This window comes from Oncorhynchus clarkii, chromosome 33 (assembly GCF_045791955.1).
Source record: "Oncorhynchus clarkii lewisi isolate Uvic-CL-2024 chromosome 33, UVic_Ocla_1.0, whole genome shotgun sequence".
NCBI lineage: Eukaryota > Metazoa > Chordata > Actinopteri > Salmoniformes > Salmonidae > Oncorhynchus > Oncorhynchus clarkii.
This window is the reverse complement of record NC_092179.1, coordinates 12,697,726-12,713,867: the sequence shown is the minus strand read 5'-3', so window position 1 is coordinate 12,713,867 and position 16,142 is coordinate 12,697,726. Positions and strand designations below refer to the sequence as shown.

Sequence of the window (16,142 nt, the reverse complement as noted above, 5' to 3'; positions counted from 1 at the left end):
ACATACAGTGTGTGTCCGAGCCAGTTGATAAATATACAGTACACTCTCTCTTTCAGATATCCATCCATGTCCAGATGAGCCTAGAGAGCTGTTAAATCCATGAGAATAGCGTATTCTCTGTCTGTACAGTCTGTCCTCCTTCCCTCCGTGTGTGTGTGTGCATGGCTTCATCTTTGGAGCAGAAAAGAGAGCTCTGTTCTCTCTAGTCTTTATCAGCACTAAGCGTTCCCCTGCCTCCCCTCCACTCTGCGTGAAAAGCTGCTTGTGTCTTACAGAGGGCCGGCTGCCGAGGTCTCTCGTTCTCTGTCTGACTGGCTGAGGTGCTGTAATTGTATTTATAGATAGGTCACAACTTGCTGTGAAACAGCCTGTTAGCTGTGCTCTTGTGATCTAAGGCATATGACTGGAGCAGTTCGAGGCTTCTAGGGAGGGGTAGATCATTTGTATTCTGCAGCAGTGTTGAAGATCCACGGCTGGGCTGGATAGCGGTTCGTCACGCGAGAGAAGAGAGGATAGTGTCAGTGGAAGAACTATGTTAGATGGTGCTGTGTAGAACAGTGTTTGACCCAGGTCAGAAAACAGATGGGCTGCCATGCTGAAGTTCAGCACCACCCCCCACTCAAGGTGTGTAGGCATTGTGTCTGCTGTTCGTTGTTATTCAACAGGACATTGTGTCGTGTGGAGAGGGACACTAACCCTCATCTTCCTACTACTCCTCAATTGGCTGGTTAACAATGGGTAATATGGTTACTATTGGCTGGTTAACAATGAGTAATATGGTTACTATTGGCTGGTTAACAATGGGTAATATGGTTACTATTGGCTGGTTAACAATGGGTAATATGGTTACTATTGGCTGGTTAACAATGGGTAATATGGTTACTATTGGCTGGTTAACAATGGGTAATATGGTTACTATTGGCTGGTTGACAATGGGTAATATGGTTACTATTGGCTGGTTAACAATGGGTAATATGGTTACTATTGGCTGGTTAACAATGGGTAATATGGTTACTATTGGCTGGTTAACAATGGGTAATATGGTTACTATTGGCTGGTTAACAATGGGTAATATGGTTACTATTGGCTGGTTAACAATGGGTAATATGGTTACTATTGGCTGGTTAACAATGGGTAATATGGTTACTATTGGCTGGTTAACAATGGGTAATATGGTTACTATTGGCTGGTTAACAATGAGTAATATGGTTACTATTGGCTGGTTAACAATGGGTAATATGGTTACTATTGGCTGGTTGACAATGGGTAATATGGTTACTATTGGCTGGTTAACAATGGGTAATATGGTTACTATTGGCTGGTTGACAATGGGTAATATGGTTACTATTGGCTGGTTAACAATGAGTAATATGGTTACTATTGGCTGGTTAACAATGAGTAATATGGTTACTATTGGCTGGTTAACAATGAGTAATATGGTTACTATTGGCTGGTTAACAATGGGTAATATGGTTACTATTGGCTGGTTGACAATGGGTAATATGGTTACTATTGGCTGGTTAACAATGGGTAATATGGTTACTATTGGCTGGTTAACAATGGGTAATATGGTTACTATTGGCTGGTTAACAATGGGTAATATGGTTACTATTGGCTGGTTAACAATGGGTAATATGGTTACTATTGGCTGGTTGACAATGGGTAATATGGTTACTATTGGCTGGTTAACAATGAGTAATATGGTTACTATTGGCTGGTTAACAATGAGTAATATGGTTACTATTGGCTGGTTAACAATGAGTAATATGGTTACTATTGGCTGGTTAACAATGAGTAATATGGTTACTATTGGCTGGTTAACAATGAGTAATATGGTTACTATTGGCTGGTTAACAATGAGTAATATGGTTACTATTGGCTGGTTAACAATGAGTAATATGGTTACTATTGGCTGGTTAACAATGGGTAATATGGTTACTATTGGCTGGTTAACAATGGGTAATATGGTTACTATTGGCTGGTTAACAATGAGTAATATGGTTACTATTGGCTGGTTAACAATGAGTAATATGGTTACTATTGGCTGGTTAACAATGAGTAATATGGTTACTATTGGCTGGTTAACAATTAGTAATATGGTTAACAATGCTGTTATTAATTAAGTCTACTTTATGTATGATTTTGGTGGTCTAATGTGCTCTCTCTCTCTCTCTCTCTCTCCCCTCTTATCCCTTTCTCTCCCTGCCCCCCCCCCCCCCCCCCCCTCCTCTATCCCTCTCCCCCACCTCTCTATCTCTCTCTATCTCTCTCTCTCCAGTCACAATGAGCGGAAGGTGACCTGTAAGCATCCAGTCTCTGGTCTTCCTTCACAAGACAACTGCATCTTTGTCGTCAACGAACAGTAAGTCTCTTCTCTCCCACACCCTGACCAGTGGGATGACTGGAACATACATGCCAGTGGAATGACATACCCACAAGTGAACTTACATGCACACACATTAACTTATAATGTCGGATTGGTTTCACCATTCTTTATGCCACAAGATGAATGTCAAAGTGTGAGTTGAAATACAGGGAAGTTTTCCACAAATCACATTCAAATGAAAGTTATAAAACACACAACTTTGTCCTCCAGTAATGCTTGAGGGCCCACGTTACTGTCAGATCATGTCACAGTATATTGCATATTAAATGATGTACTAAATTGGTTGTGTGGTGTTTACATAAAATATTCATACAGTAGTTGAGCATGTATTCACAATGGCATATATTCACAGTTTGAGCTTTTATGCCATTGTAAATTGACGGAGACGCTGTGAGAAGAGTGGCTTTTATGGACTAGAAAGTGTATTGTAATCCTGGAGGCGTTGGAACAAGAAAACCACGGTGGGATCCAGACAGGAGGAGTCTGATCATAGACACCTTCTGATAGTGTCTGAAGGTCACAACACTCAAAACCAGGTTTTAACACACACACACACACAGAGGTATCCTGAAGAGGAAACCTTACAGTTTATCATAACATAATGTAGTATTAACCTTCTTCAGTGGCTGACTGAGAGAGTGACTGACTGACAGACTGAGAGTGACTGACTGACAGTGACTGACTGACAGAGAGTGACTGAGAGAGTGACTGAGAGTGACTGACTTAGGGACTGCGTGAGTGAGTGAGGGACTGCGTGTGTGAGTGAGTGAGGTGAGGGACTGCGTGTGTGAGTGAGTGAGGGACTGCGTGTGTGAGTGAGTGAGGGACTGCGTGTGTGAGTGAGTGAGGGACTGCGTGTGTGAGTGAGTGAGGGACTGTGTGAGTGAGTGAGGGACTGTGTGAGTGAGTGAGAGTGAGTGAGCGAGGGACTGAGTGAGAGAGGGCGAGCGAGGGACTGAGTGAGAGTGAGTGAGCGAGGGACTGAGTGAGAGTGAGTGAGCGAGGGACTGAGTGAGAGTGAGTGAGCGAGGGACTGAGTGAGAGTGAGTGAGCGAGGGACTGAGTGAGAGTGAGTGAGCGAGGGACTGAGTGAGAGTGAGTGAGCGAGGGACTGCGTGAGAGTGAGCGAGGGACTGCGTGAGAGTGAGTGAGGGACTGAGCGAGAGTGAGTGAGTGAGCGAGGGACTGAGTGAGCGAGGGACTGAGTGAGAGAGTGTGTCAGGGAGAGAGAGAGAGTGTGTCAGAGAGTGTGACAGAGTGAGTGACTGACAGTGTGACACAGTGAGTGAATGACAGTGTGACAGAGTGAGTGTCTGACAGAGGGAGAGAGAGAGAGAGCCTGAGCGAGTAACAGAGAGGCAGAGAGTGACTGAGCGACTGAGAGGGAAAGAGTTACTGACTGAGAGAGAGACTTAGAGAGGATGACTGAAAGACTGAAAAAGAGTGACTGACTGAGCGTGACTGAGAGACTGAGAGAGTGACTGACTGAGAGAGTGACTGACAGAGAGTGACTGACAGAGAGAGTGACTGACAGAGAGAGTGACTGACTGAAAGAGTGACTGACTGAGAGACTGAGTGAGTGAGGGAATGACTGAGTGAGTGAGCGGGTCAGAGGAGAGGGAGAGAGAGAGTGCGTGTCAGAGGGAGAGAGAGAGTGCGTGTCAGAGGGAGAGAGAGAGAGCGTGTCAGAGGGAGAGAGAGAGAGAGAGCGTGTCAGAGGGAGAGAGAGAGTGTGTGTGTCAGAGGGAGAGAGAGAGAAGAGTGTCAGAAGGAGAGAGAGAGTGTGTGTGACAGAGTGACAGAGAGAGAGAGTGTGTCAGAGGGAGAGAGAGAGCGTGTCAGAGGGAGAGAGAGAGCGTGTGTGACTGAGAGAGAGAGAGTCAGAGTGACAGAGAGAGTGTGTCAGAGGGGAAGAGAGAAAGAGAGAGTGTCATAGGCAGAGAGAGAGAGAGTGTGTGACAGAGAGTGACAGAGAGAGAATGTGACAGAGAGTCACAGAAAGAGAGTGTGTCAGAGGGAGAGAGAGAGAGTGTGTCAGAGGGAGAGAGAGAGAGAGTTTGTCAGAGGGAGAGAGAGAGTGTCACTGAGAGAGTGACAGAGGGAGAGAGAGAGGGAGTGTGTGTGACTGAGTGACAGAGAGAGAGAGTGTGTCAGAGGGGGAGAGAGAGTGTGTGTGGCTGAGAGAGTGACAGAGAGAGAGTGTGTCAGAGGGAGGGAGAGAGAGAGGGAGTGTCACTGACAGAGTGACAGAGGGAGAGAGTGTGATAGATGGGGAGAGCGAGAGAGAGTGTCACAGAGAGTGACAGAGGGGGAAAGAGAGAGAGTGTGGCAGATGGGGAGAGAGAGAGTGTGACAGATGGGGAGAGAGAGTGTGTGTGACTGAGAGAGTGACAGAGAGAGTGTGTGACTGAGAGAGTGACAGAGAGAGAGAGTGTGTCAGAGGGAGAGAGAGAGAGTGTGTGTGGCTGAGAGAGTGACAGAGAGAGAATGTGACAGAGAGTGACAGAGAGAGTGTGTCAGAAGGAGAGATTGTGTGACTGAGAGAGTGACAGAGAGAGAATGTGACAGAGAGAGAGAGTGTCAGAGGGAGAGAGAGAGTGTGTCACTGAGAGAGTGACAGAGAGAGAGAGTGTGTCAGAGGGAGAGAGAGAGTGTGTGTGGCTGAGAGAGTGACAGAGAGAGAGAGTGTGTCAGAGGGAGAGAGAGAGTGTGTGTGGCTGAGAGAGTGACAGAGAGAGAGAGTGTGTCAGAGGGAGAGAGAGAGTGTGTGTGGCTGAGAGAGTGACAAAGAGAGAGTGTGTGACAGAGGGAGAGAGAGAGAGAGCGTGACAGAGGGAGAGAGAGAGAGAGCATGTCAGAGGGAGAGAGTGTGACAGAGCGTGTGACAGAAACTGAGTCTGAGACAGAGTGACTGACTGAGAGTGACTGATACAGAGTAAGATAGTGAGTGATGGACAGAGAGTGAGTGACGGACACAGAGAGTGAGTGACGGACACAGAGAGTGAGTGACGGACACAGAGAGTGAGTGACGGACACAGAGAGTGAATGACGGACATAGAGAGTGAGTGACGGACACAGAGAGTGAGTGACGGACACAGAGAGTGAGTGACGGACACAGAGAGTGAGTGACGGACACAGAGAGTGAGTGACGGACACAGAGAGTGAGTGACGGACACAAAGAGTGAGTGACAGACACAGAGTGACGGAGAGAGAGAGAGTGAAGGAGACAGAGAGCATGACGGAGACAGAGAGCATGACGGAGACAGAGAGAGAGTGACGGAGACAGAGAGAGAGTGACGGAGACAGAGAGAGAGTGACGGAGACAGAGAGAGCGTGACTGAGACAGAGAGAGCGTGACTGAGACAGAGAGAGCGTGACTGAGACAGAGAGAGCGTGACGGAGACAGAGAGAGCGTGACGGAGACAGAGAGAGCGTGACGGAGACAGAGAGAGCGTGACGGAGAGAGAGAGAGAGCGACGGAGACAGAGAGAGAGCGACGGAGACAGAGAGAGAGCGACGGAGACAGAGAGAGAGAGCGACGGAGACAGAGAGAGAGAGAGCGACGGAGACAGAGAGAGAGAGAGCGACGGAGACAGAGAGAGAGAGAGCGACGGAGACAGAGAGAGCGACGGAGACAGAGAGAGTGCGTGACTGAGACAGAGCGAGTGCGTGACTGAGACAGAGCGAGTGCGTGACTGAGACAGAGCGAGTGCGTGACTGAGACAGAGCGAGTGCGTGACTGAGACAGAGCGAGTGCGTGACTGAGACAGAGCGAGTGCGTGACTGAGACAGAGCGAGTGCGTGACAGAGAGAGTGACAGAGAGGGAGAGTGTGTCAGAGGGAGAGAGAGAAAGAGTATCAGAGGGAGAGAGAGAGTATCATAGAGAGTGACAGAGGGAGAGAGAGAGTGTGACAGAGGGGGAGAGAGAGAGAGAGAGTGTGACAGAGGGGGAGAGAGAGAGAGTGTGACAAAGGGGGAGAGAGAGAGAGTGTGACAGAGGGGGAGAGAGCGAGAGTGTGACAGAGGGGGAGAGAGAGAGAGTGTGACAGAGGGGGAGAGAGAGAGAGTGTGACAGAGGGGGAGAGTGAGAGAGCATGTCAGAGGGAGAGAGTGTGACAGAGCGTGTGACAGAAACTGAGTCTGAGACAGAGTGACTGACTGAGAGTGACTGATACAGAGTAAGATAGTGAGTGATGGACAGAGAGTGAGTGACGGACACAGAGAGTGAGTGACGGACACAGAGAGTGAGTGACGGACACAGAGAGTGAGTGACGGACACAGAGAGTGAGTGACGGACACAGAGAGTGAATGACGGACATAGAGAGTGAGTGACGGACACAGAGAGTGAGTGACGGACACAGAGAGTGAGTGACGGACACAGAGAGTGAGTGACGGACACAGAGAGTGAGTGACGGACACAAAGAGTGAGTGACAGACACAGAGTGACGGAGAGAGAGAGAGTGAAGGAGACAGAGAGCATGACGGAGACAGAGAGCATGACGGAGACAGAGAGCATGACGGAGACAGAGAGAGAGTGACGGAGACAGAGAGAGAGTGACGGAGACAGAGAGAGAGTGACGGAGACAGAGAGAGCGTGACTGAGACAGAGAGAGCGTGACGGAGACAGAGAGAGCGTGACGGAGACAGAGAGAGCGTGACGGAGACAGAGAGAGCGTGACGGAGAGAGAGAGAGAGCGACGGAGACAGAGAGAGAGCGACGGAGACAGAGAGAGAGCGACGGAGACAGAGAGAGAGAGCGACGGAGACAGAGAGAGAGAGAGCGACGGAGACAGAGAGAGAGAGAGCGACGGAGACAGAGAGAGAGAGAGCGACGGAGACAGAGAGAGAGAGCGACGGAGACAGAGAGAGAGAGAGCGACGGAGACAGAGAGAGAGAGAGCGACGGAGACAGAGAGAGAGAGAGCGACGGAGACAGAGAGAGCGACGGAGACAGAGAGAGAGCGACGGAGACAGAGAGAGAGAGCGACGGAGACAGAGAGAGAGAGAGCGACGGAGACAGAGAGAGAGAGAGCGACGGAGACAGAGAGAGAGAGAGCGACGGAGACAGAGAGAGAGAGCGACGGAGACAGAGAGAGAGAGAGCGACGGAGACAGAGAGAGAGAGAGCGACGGAGACAGAGAGAGAGAGAGCGACGGAGACAGAGAGAGCGACGGAGACAGAGCGAGTGCGTGACTGAGACAGAGCGAGTGCGTGACTGAGACAGAGCGAGTGCGTGACTGAGACAGAGCGAGTGCGTGACTGAGACAGAGCGAGTGCGTGACTGAGACAGAGCGAGTGCGTGACTGAGACAGAGCGAGTGCGTGACTGAGACAGAGCGAGTGCGTGACAGAGAGAGTGACAGAGAGGGAGAGTGTGTCAGAGGGAGAGAGAGAAAGAGTATCAGAGGGAGAGAGAGAGTATCATAGAGTGACAGAGGGAGAGAGAGAGTGTGACAGAGGGGGAGAGAGAGAGAGAGAGTGTGACAGAGGGGGAGAGAGAGAGAGTGTGACAAAGGGGGAGAGAGAGAGAGTGTGACAGAGGGGGAGAGAGCGAGAGTGTGACAGAGGGGGAGAGAGAGAGAGTGTGACAGAGGGGGAGAGAGAGAGAGTGTGACAGAGGGGGAGAGTGAGTGTGTGTGACAGAGAGAGTGTGTCAGAGGGAGAGAGAGACAGAGTGTGTGGCTGAGAGAGTGACAGAGAGAGAGAGTGTCAGAGGGAGAGCGTGTGTGACTGAGTGACAGAGAGAGTGTGTGACTGAGAGAGAGAGTGTGTCAGAGGGAGAGAGAGAGTGTGTGGCTGAGAGAGAGTGAGTGACTGAGACAGCAAGAGAGAGAGAGAGTGACTGAGACAGACAGAGAGAGAGAGTGACTGAGAGAGAGTGACTGAGACAGACAGAGAGTGACTGAGTCAGACAGACAGAGAGAGAGTGAGACAGACAGAGAGAGAGTGAGACAGACAGAGAGAGAGTGAGACAGACAGAGAGAGAGTGAGACAGACAGTGAGAGAGTGACTGAGACAGACAGAGAGTGACTGAGACAGACAGAGAGTGACTGAGACAGACAGAGAGTGACTGAGACAGACAGAGAGAGAGTGAGACAGACAGAGAGAGAGTGAGACAGACAGTGAGAGAGTGACTGTGACAGACAGAGAGTGACTGAGACAGACAGAGAGTGACTGAGACAGACAGAGAGTGACTGAGACAGAGAGAGTGACTGTGACAGACAGAGAGAGTGACTGAGACAGACAGAGAGTGACTGAGACAGACAGAGAGTGACTGAGACAGACAGAGAGTGACTGAGACAGAGAGAGTGACTGAGACAGAGAGAGTGACTTAGACACGTACTGAGAGACACGTACTGCGAGACGGAGAGAGACGCGTACTGAGAGCCGGAGAGAGAGATGGAGAAATTGCTTAAGCTTGGCAGCCATTTTCTCACTTTACCTCAAAAACAAAGAATTTAGGCTATTATGCAGTCAGATGCAGTCATGACTCAGTTCGAATCCTATTTTTCTGGATGGAACATTAGGTGTTTTGGAGATTTGTAGTCTGTTCCTTACTTCCTGGCTGTGCCGTTGAGTGATAACCCCCCTCCAATCTGCTCTGCACCCCGTCCCAATTATCCCCTCTGTCACACTCTCCTCCTCAGACTTGGATTAAAATTCCATTTGCTTTTGCGTTTACTTTGTTTTGTTTTAGTTTTGTGAGCATTCCATTGGTTCCATTTCGGCAGGCAAGCTCAATCAAGCCCATCTAAGGTATTTGAAATGATTTCAAATACTATTTGAACCCATGTCTGCTCTTTCTATTAGCACCACACTGAGGCGTCTGAGGATAATATGCAAATATTCTCCTCAGTGTGTAAACTGTTAATTGGGACTGAGGCGAGAAAGTCAAACATAACAGATTGAGGTGTGTTGGTGTCAGACAGAAAGGTTTGTGTGAACGAGGGTCACCTCCGATCACGAGAAGGAAAATGGAAAAGATGCTAAAATGTTTCTTTCATTCCAAACAGCAACTCGACACCACCGCCTTCGCTAGGGTTCTTGGGCTGACTAAGTCTTGACTGCCGGAATGTGTTGGTTTTTCATAATGAAGGCCCACTTTCTATTCAACTCCTTGCACGTTGCGAGAACGACATAACAGAATACTTGAAACAACAGAAAGCAAGTGATGTGTTCGTTCCTCCCAGTGGAAAAACACAACTTCACATCCTGATTATCCAGCGAGCGTCGGCCTATCCGTGAGCGGATAACCAAGCAATGTTAATTTGGCCGGCCTTGTCACTCAGTCTCTCTCTCGGTCTGTCTGAAGACTGTATGATCAATCAATCAAACTTCATTTATATAGCACTTTTCTCACAGCAAATGCATTTCAAGGTGCTTATTTAATCAAATAAAAGGGTGTTAAAAGCTAACACACAGCGTTTCTATGCAAATCTCAACTCAAGATAAATTCGGAAATGAATTACAATAGTAAAAAACAATTGTAAAATAACGGTGGATATGAGAGACTAATGCAGCAGGTGACAAATGGTGATATAATATACTGGATATAGAATCAAATAAATGGAGTGGAGCAACCTCTGCTTTATGGCCAGCACTGCATTCTGAAAGTGTGTTCGCTTAGCGTTCTTTGTACTGAACTGCTGTCCTTGAATCCTGGTCGACACCATCTCCGTTCTCCCAGGTGATTGACACGTCAAAACACCTTTTATGGAACTTTAGTATAAGAATCTTTATAAATCTCTGAAAAGGAAAGTTTCCGAAGCGAATAGGGGATGAAAAGTAATCTACTTCAGATAAATGTCACCTCTCCCTCACACACCTCCACCTTCCCTACAGACGTAATAGAGGGTGTAATGTGGATTAATGGTGTTCTGAAGGAAGCACTCCTCATTGGTAACCGGTTTACACTTCTTCAACCCACACATCCTCTCTCCCTATCAACCTCTCTCTCCATCTCTTTCCACTTGTCGCCCACAGTCCCTCTCTGCCTTTCCGACTCGCCCATATTCCCCCACCCTGCCTCTCTCCCTCTTTCACTCTCCTCCTCATGCTTCGTCTCTCCCTTTGTCCCTCCCACACCCCATACTCCCTCTCTCTCAAACTTTCTTCTCTCTCTCTCTCTCTCTCTTCCCCTTTCCCGCTCTCTCTCTTTCTCAATAGGATCAGTGCTCCTGGTCCAGCCAGACTCTGTAATGAGTTATTTACAGTGTGATAAACCTCTGCTTTAATCTCCTTAGACCCCAGGCACAAACCACTGAGCGCCACTTTATAGTGCAGAAATGTCACTTAGAATAATGTTGTGTTTGTGCCTAATATCCAGACAAAAGAAAGTATTCAAAAGTTAACTCCTTGGCTCATTAGTTTATACCCTTTCACCATTTATATTGTAATACTTTCAAGTGTCTTATTTATTTCCCCAACTTTGATGTCTTCCACTCTTTAATATCTCTGACTCTGAAGGCTCGGCTATGAAAAGCCAACTGACATTTACTCCTGAGGTGCTGACTTGCTGCACCCTCGACAACTACTGTGATTATTATTATTTGACCATGCTGATCATCTATGAACATTTGAACATCTTGGCCATGTTCTGTTATAATCTCCACCCGGCACAGCCAGAAGAGGACTGGCCACCCCTCATAGCCTGGTTCCTCTCTAGGTTTCTTCCTAGGTTTTGGCCTTTCTAGGGAGTTTTTCCTAGCCACCGTGCTTCTACACCTGCATTGCTTGCTGTTTGGGGTTTTAGGCTGGGTTTCTGTACAGCACTTTGTGACATCGGCTGATGTAAAAAGGGCTTCATAAATGCATTTGATTGATTGAATGAATGGAGTCTTAAAGTGGCAATATGTCACTTTTTGGGTGACCTGACCAAATGCACATAGAAAGGTGAGTTATAGAACTATCATTCCACTTGAAAGCAAGTTTAAAAAGTGGTAGATCTGTTTTATGTGAGCTATTTCTATGCTTCCCGTTCTAAAGTTTTGTTTATGCATCTTTTTACTGGCCATGTCTTTCTTCACAACTTATTCAGCACTCAGAATTGGATTCAAAATGTCCGCCACCTCTGCGATGACCCTGGGCCTAAAGGAGAGGCCTTGCTCTCGTCATCCGTCACAGCAACATTTACAGTGTCTTCCGAAAGTGTTCACACCCCTTGACTTTTCTACATTTTGTTGTGTCACAGCCTGAATTTAAAAGGGATTACATTTTAGGTGTCTTGTCTCTGGCCTACACACACTAACCCATAATGTCAAAATGAAATGATGTTTACAAATGAAAAGCTGAAATGTCTTGAGACAATAAGTATTCAACCCCTTGGTTATGGGAAGCCTAAATAAGTTAAGGAGTAAAAATGTGCTTAACAAGTCACATAAGTTGCATGGACTCACTCTGTCCGCAATAATATTGTGTATCATGATTTTGAGTGAATACCTCATCTCTGTATCCCACACATACAATTATCTGTAAGGTCCCTCAGTTGAGTAGTGAATTTCAAACACAGATTCAACCACAAAGACCAGGGAGGTTTTCCGATGCCTCACAAAGAAGGGCACCTATTGGTAGATGGAGTAAACATTTAAAAAGTATCCCTTTGAAAATGGTGAAGTTATTCATTATACTTGAATGGTGTATCAATACACCCATTCGCTACAAAGATACAGGCGTCCTTCCTAACTCAGTTGTTGGAAAGGAAGGAAACCGCTCAGGGATTTTATCATGATGCCAATAGTAAGTTTAAAACAGTTACAGATTTTAATGTCTGTGATAGGAGAAAACTGAGGATGGATGATCAACATTGTAGTTACTCCACAATACTAACCTAAATGACAGAGTGAAAAGAAGGAAGCCTGTGCAGAATAAAACTATTCAAAAACATGTCCTGTTGGCAACAAGGCACTAAAGTAATACTGCTAAAATGTGGCAAAGCAATTCACTTTTTTACCTGAATACAAAGTGTTATGTTTGGGGCAAAACACATCACTGAGTACCACTCTCCATATTTCCAAGCATAGTGATGGCTGCATCATGTTATGGGTATGTTTGTTATCGTTAACGACTGGGGAGTTTTTCAGAATAAAAAATACATGTAATAGACCTAAGCACAGGCAAAATCCTAGACAAAAAACTATTTCAGTCTGCTTTCCAGCAGACACAGCAGGACAATGACCTAAAACACAAGGCCAAATCTACACTGGAGTTGCTTACCAAGAAGACAATGAATGTTCCTGAGTGGCCACGTTACAGTTTTGACTTAAATCTACTTGAATATCTATGGCAAGACCTGAAAATGGTTGTCTAGCTGTGATCATAAACCAATTTGACAGAGCTTAAAGAATATTGAAAATAATAATTGACAAATGTTGCACAATCCAATAGTGGAAAGAGACAGAGAAAGACGCATAGCTGTAATCACTGCTAAAGGTGCTTCTACAAAGTATTGACTCGGGGGGGGATACTTGTGTAAATTTGCTATTTCTGTATTTCATTGTGTGTAGATGGGTGAGATTTTTTTTTTTCAATGAGGACGTGAAAGTCCAGGGACATGAATACTTTCTGAAAGCACTGTACATTCTTCTACATTCCTCTTTTCACTCTCCACTTCCTCGCTCTCTTTCTTCTGTCTCATCTTCCTCTTTCCTCTTTCTTCTCTTGCTCCATCCCTGTCAATCATCCTCTCTGCTTTCTCCCCTATCTTCTTCTCCCACTAAAATATATGATTCAATTCACAGAGAACGTTTACTCCTTGCCACAATTTAAAGCTAGACCAAACTGCAGTTAGGTTTGAGGGGAGGAAGGGGCTGGACAGCAATCAGCTAGTTTCACTCTGTAGGGAAACTGATATTGATATCACAGCACATATGGTGCATGTTAAAGGAAGATGGCAGCATGGGTTGGTATTAAACTGATGGTGGTTTTGCCATCAGAGCTGTTGATATGAACCCTGTCTTGTTTCAAGACCAGATGAGAAAGGACCACTGTATTTGATGCTTGGTGGGAGTCAGCTTTCTGATGTGGTAATTCTCCTGAATACTAGATGTGATAACCACATGAGCCACGTTCAGCATGTGTTAACTGTAAGTGGCTTTGGATAAAAGCCTCTGCAAAATGACCATATGATGATGATATATTTGAACACTGCGTGGCATCCAAATGTGAGCAAGCAAGGGAAGAAGCCCTGAAGCTAGGGGCTATGCAGGGGGCAGCCTTCATGTGGCACAGGGAGAGAGAGACTGGTGGTAGGAAGTAGGAAAGGAGAAGGGACTGTCCTCCCAACAAACCCATCCCTTACTTACAGTACAGAGCTGCCAGTAGCCTAGAGGGGAACAGTCAATTAGCGCTAGGTAATGGTCTTATGTAATATAAACCGCAACGGTCCTCTGTAGCTCAGTTGGAAGAGCACGGAGCTTGCAACACCAGGATAGTGGGTTCGATTACCGGGACCACCCGTACGAATGACTAAGCTTTGGATAAAAGTGTCTGCTAAATGGCATATATTAATGCAATTGTAATGTTCTCTTCACGATGGATATTCAGTGAAAAGCATCTAGAGAGTGTGTAGCCTGAGAACGTCCCTGAAGACTACAATTATAGTTTCAGTTTGATGTGAATGTTTATTTGTTAAATGTCACGATTACATATAATTAGTTTATCACGTGTTTGATATTTTCAGGTTATATTGTTTGATATTATTCTTTAATTCAGTTCATTTTGTTTCCTTCCCTTTTTGTTTTCTAGCGTGACTTCTGCAAAACTTGTCCACCCTGTTACAGATCCTGTCACAGTCAACCCTGTTACGGTCAACCCTGTTACGGTCAACCCCGTTACAGATCCTGTCACAGTCAACCCTGTCACAGTCAACCCGGTTACACACCCGGTTGCAGACCCTGTATCAAACAGGTAATATAGTATACATGCCTATTGGCTGGATGGATGCTTTGCTCTTCCTTGCTATTAAGCATAAGCCTCTTCATCTGTCTTTCTGTGGAGAACCCCAGCTAATTCATCTCTCTGGAAGTCCTGCCTCTACCGCTGTCTCATTAAGTCAGTCCAACCACTAACCCGTATGCTGCGTGTGCCGTGTGTTGGGTTGCCTGAAATCCTGCTATGCATTGCTAATGCTAAGATGTGAAAGATTTATTTGTGCCTTCCGATTTGTCTTTAAGTATATTTAATAGAAAAAATTAAGCTTAGCTCTCATCGTGTGTGTGTGTGTGTGTGTGTGTGTGTGTGTGTGTGTGTGTGTGTGTGTGTGTGTGTGTGTGTGTGTGTGTGTGTGTGTGTGTGTGTGTGTGTGTGTGTGTGTGTGTGTGTGATCGCAACGGGTGAAATACATTGTGTCTCCGAGCCTGAGTCAATTTATAGAATTGTTCCTCGCAACGGGGTCTACCATTTACCTCTCAGATAACGATAGCCTCAGTGTTCAGACTGACACACAGTCACTAGTTATTTAGCTAAACAGACCCTGCATAGACAGACAGCATACATGGGTTCAAATAGTATTTGCTTTCATTCAAATACTTAATCATTGATTGAGCTTGCTTGGCGCAATGGATTTGTCAGGGAGATGTAAAACTCTGTCCATTTGATTCTCCAGACAGAAAGAAGTATTGGAAAGAAAACCGATACTATTTGAACCCAGGTCTTTCGGACAGTAACAAACTACAATGCAGCTTTAAGAAATGCTTCACTTCTAAGGCATGTTTTGTAACCTTTATCTTCATTTTCCTCTCTTATCCTCTCTGCTGACACACTAACACACATAGGGGCCATTGATCATGAGGCAGAGGCTGTATGATCTGGGAGCCTGGCTGTGTGGGTCGACAGCGCTTCTCAGAGAGGTCATACTCCGGTTTACTCCTAGAGATTTCTGCTAGCAGAGGTAACAGAGAGAGAGAGAGAGAGAGAGAGAGAGAGGGTGTGTGGGGGGGGAAAGGAGGGGAAGGTGGAGCCATACAGATGGCGGGAGAGATAAAGACCTGGGGGAGATAGAGAAGCATCATTAAGGCGAGAGAGGAACAAAGAGATCTATAGAAAAGGAAAACGAGAGAGTGAAAAGTGACAAAGAGAGTGATTGCCTATAGAAAGGCTGTATGATCTAAGCATGATTTGTATGAGTCACTCTTCAGTTCTTTTGATGTTGTCACCAGGACTGATGTCATCCACTCCTACAGGAGTCAATTGCCCCGCAATTCACAGACCTATTCACTGGGCCTGCCTCTGACGCACTTGGAAATGCTTGAAATGCACATACACACACTTTAATGCTGGAAAGCTTTGACTGGAGACAAGCGTTGAAGTTGGAAACTTTCCAGGTTCAGCTAAGAAGAGTGTCATTTAACCTTTCTGATCTCCCCATCCCGGATCCGGGATCGTGAATACAGACTCAAGCTCATTACCATAACGCAACGTTAACTATTCATGAAAATCGCAAATGAAATGAAATAAATATGCTAGCTCTCAAGCTTAGCCTTTTGTTAACAACACTGTCATCTCAGATTTTCAAAATATGCTTCTCAACCATTGCAAAACAAGCATTTGTGTAACAGTATTGATGGCTAACGTAGCATTTAGCATAGCATTTAGCGTTAGCATTCAGCTGGCAACATTTTATTTATTTATTTATTTTTTTGAATTTTTACCCCTTTTTCTCCCCAATTTCGTAGTATCCAATTGTTGTAGTAGCTACTATCTTGTCTCATCGCTACAACTCCCGTACGGGCTCGGGAGAGACAAAGGTTGAAAGTCATGCG

General features: G+C 46.1%; 1 protein-coding gene across 4 annotated transcripts in view; it reads left to right on the top strand.

Moving 5' to 3' along the window:
• Positions 1-16,142, top strand: part of LOC139392837 (pleckstrin homology domain-containing family A member 5-like) — a 176,562-nt gene that overhangs the window by 104,843 nt on the left and 55,577 nt on the right. For all 4 annotated transcript variants that reach the window (XM_071141127.1, XM_071141129.1, XM_071141128.1 and 1 more), the window contains exons 4-5: positions 2,279-2,362; positions 14,128-14,289. In XM_071141127.1, the coding sequence (XP_070997228.1) occupies positions 2,279-2,362; positions 14,128-14,289 (246 nt within the window). The remainder of the gene's footprint in view (positions 1-2,278; positions 2,363-14,127; positions 14,290-16,142) is intronic.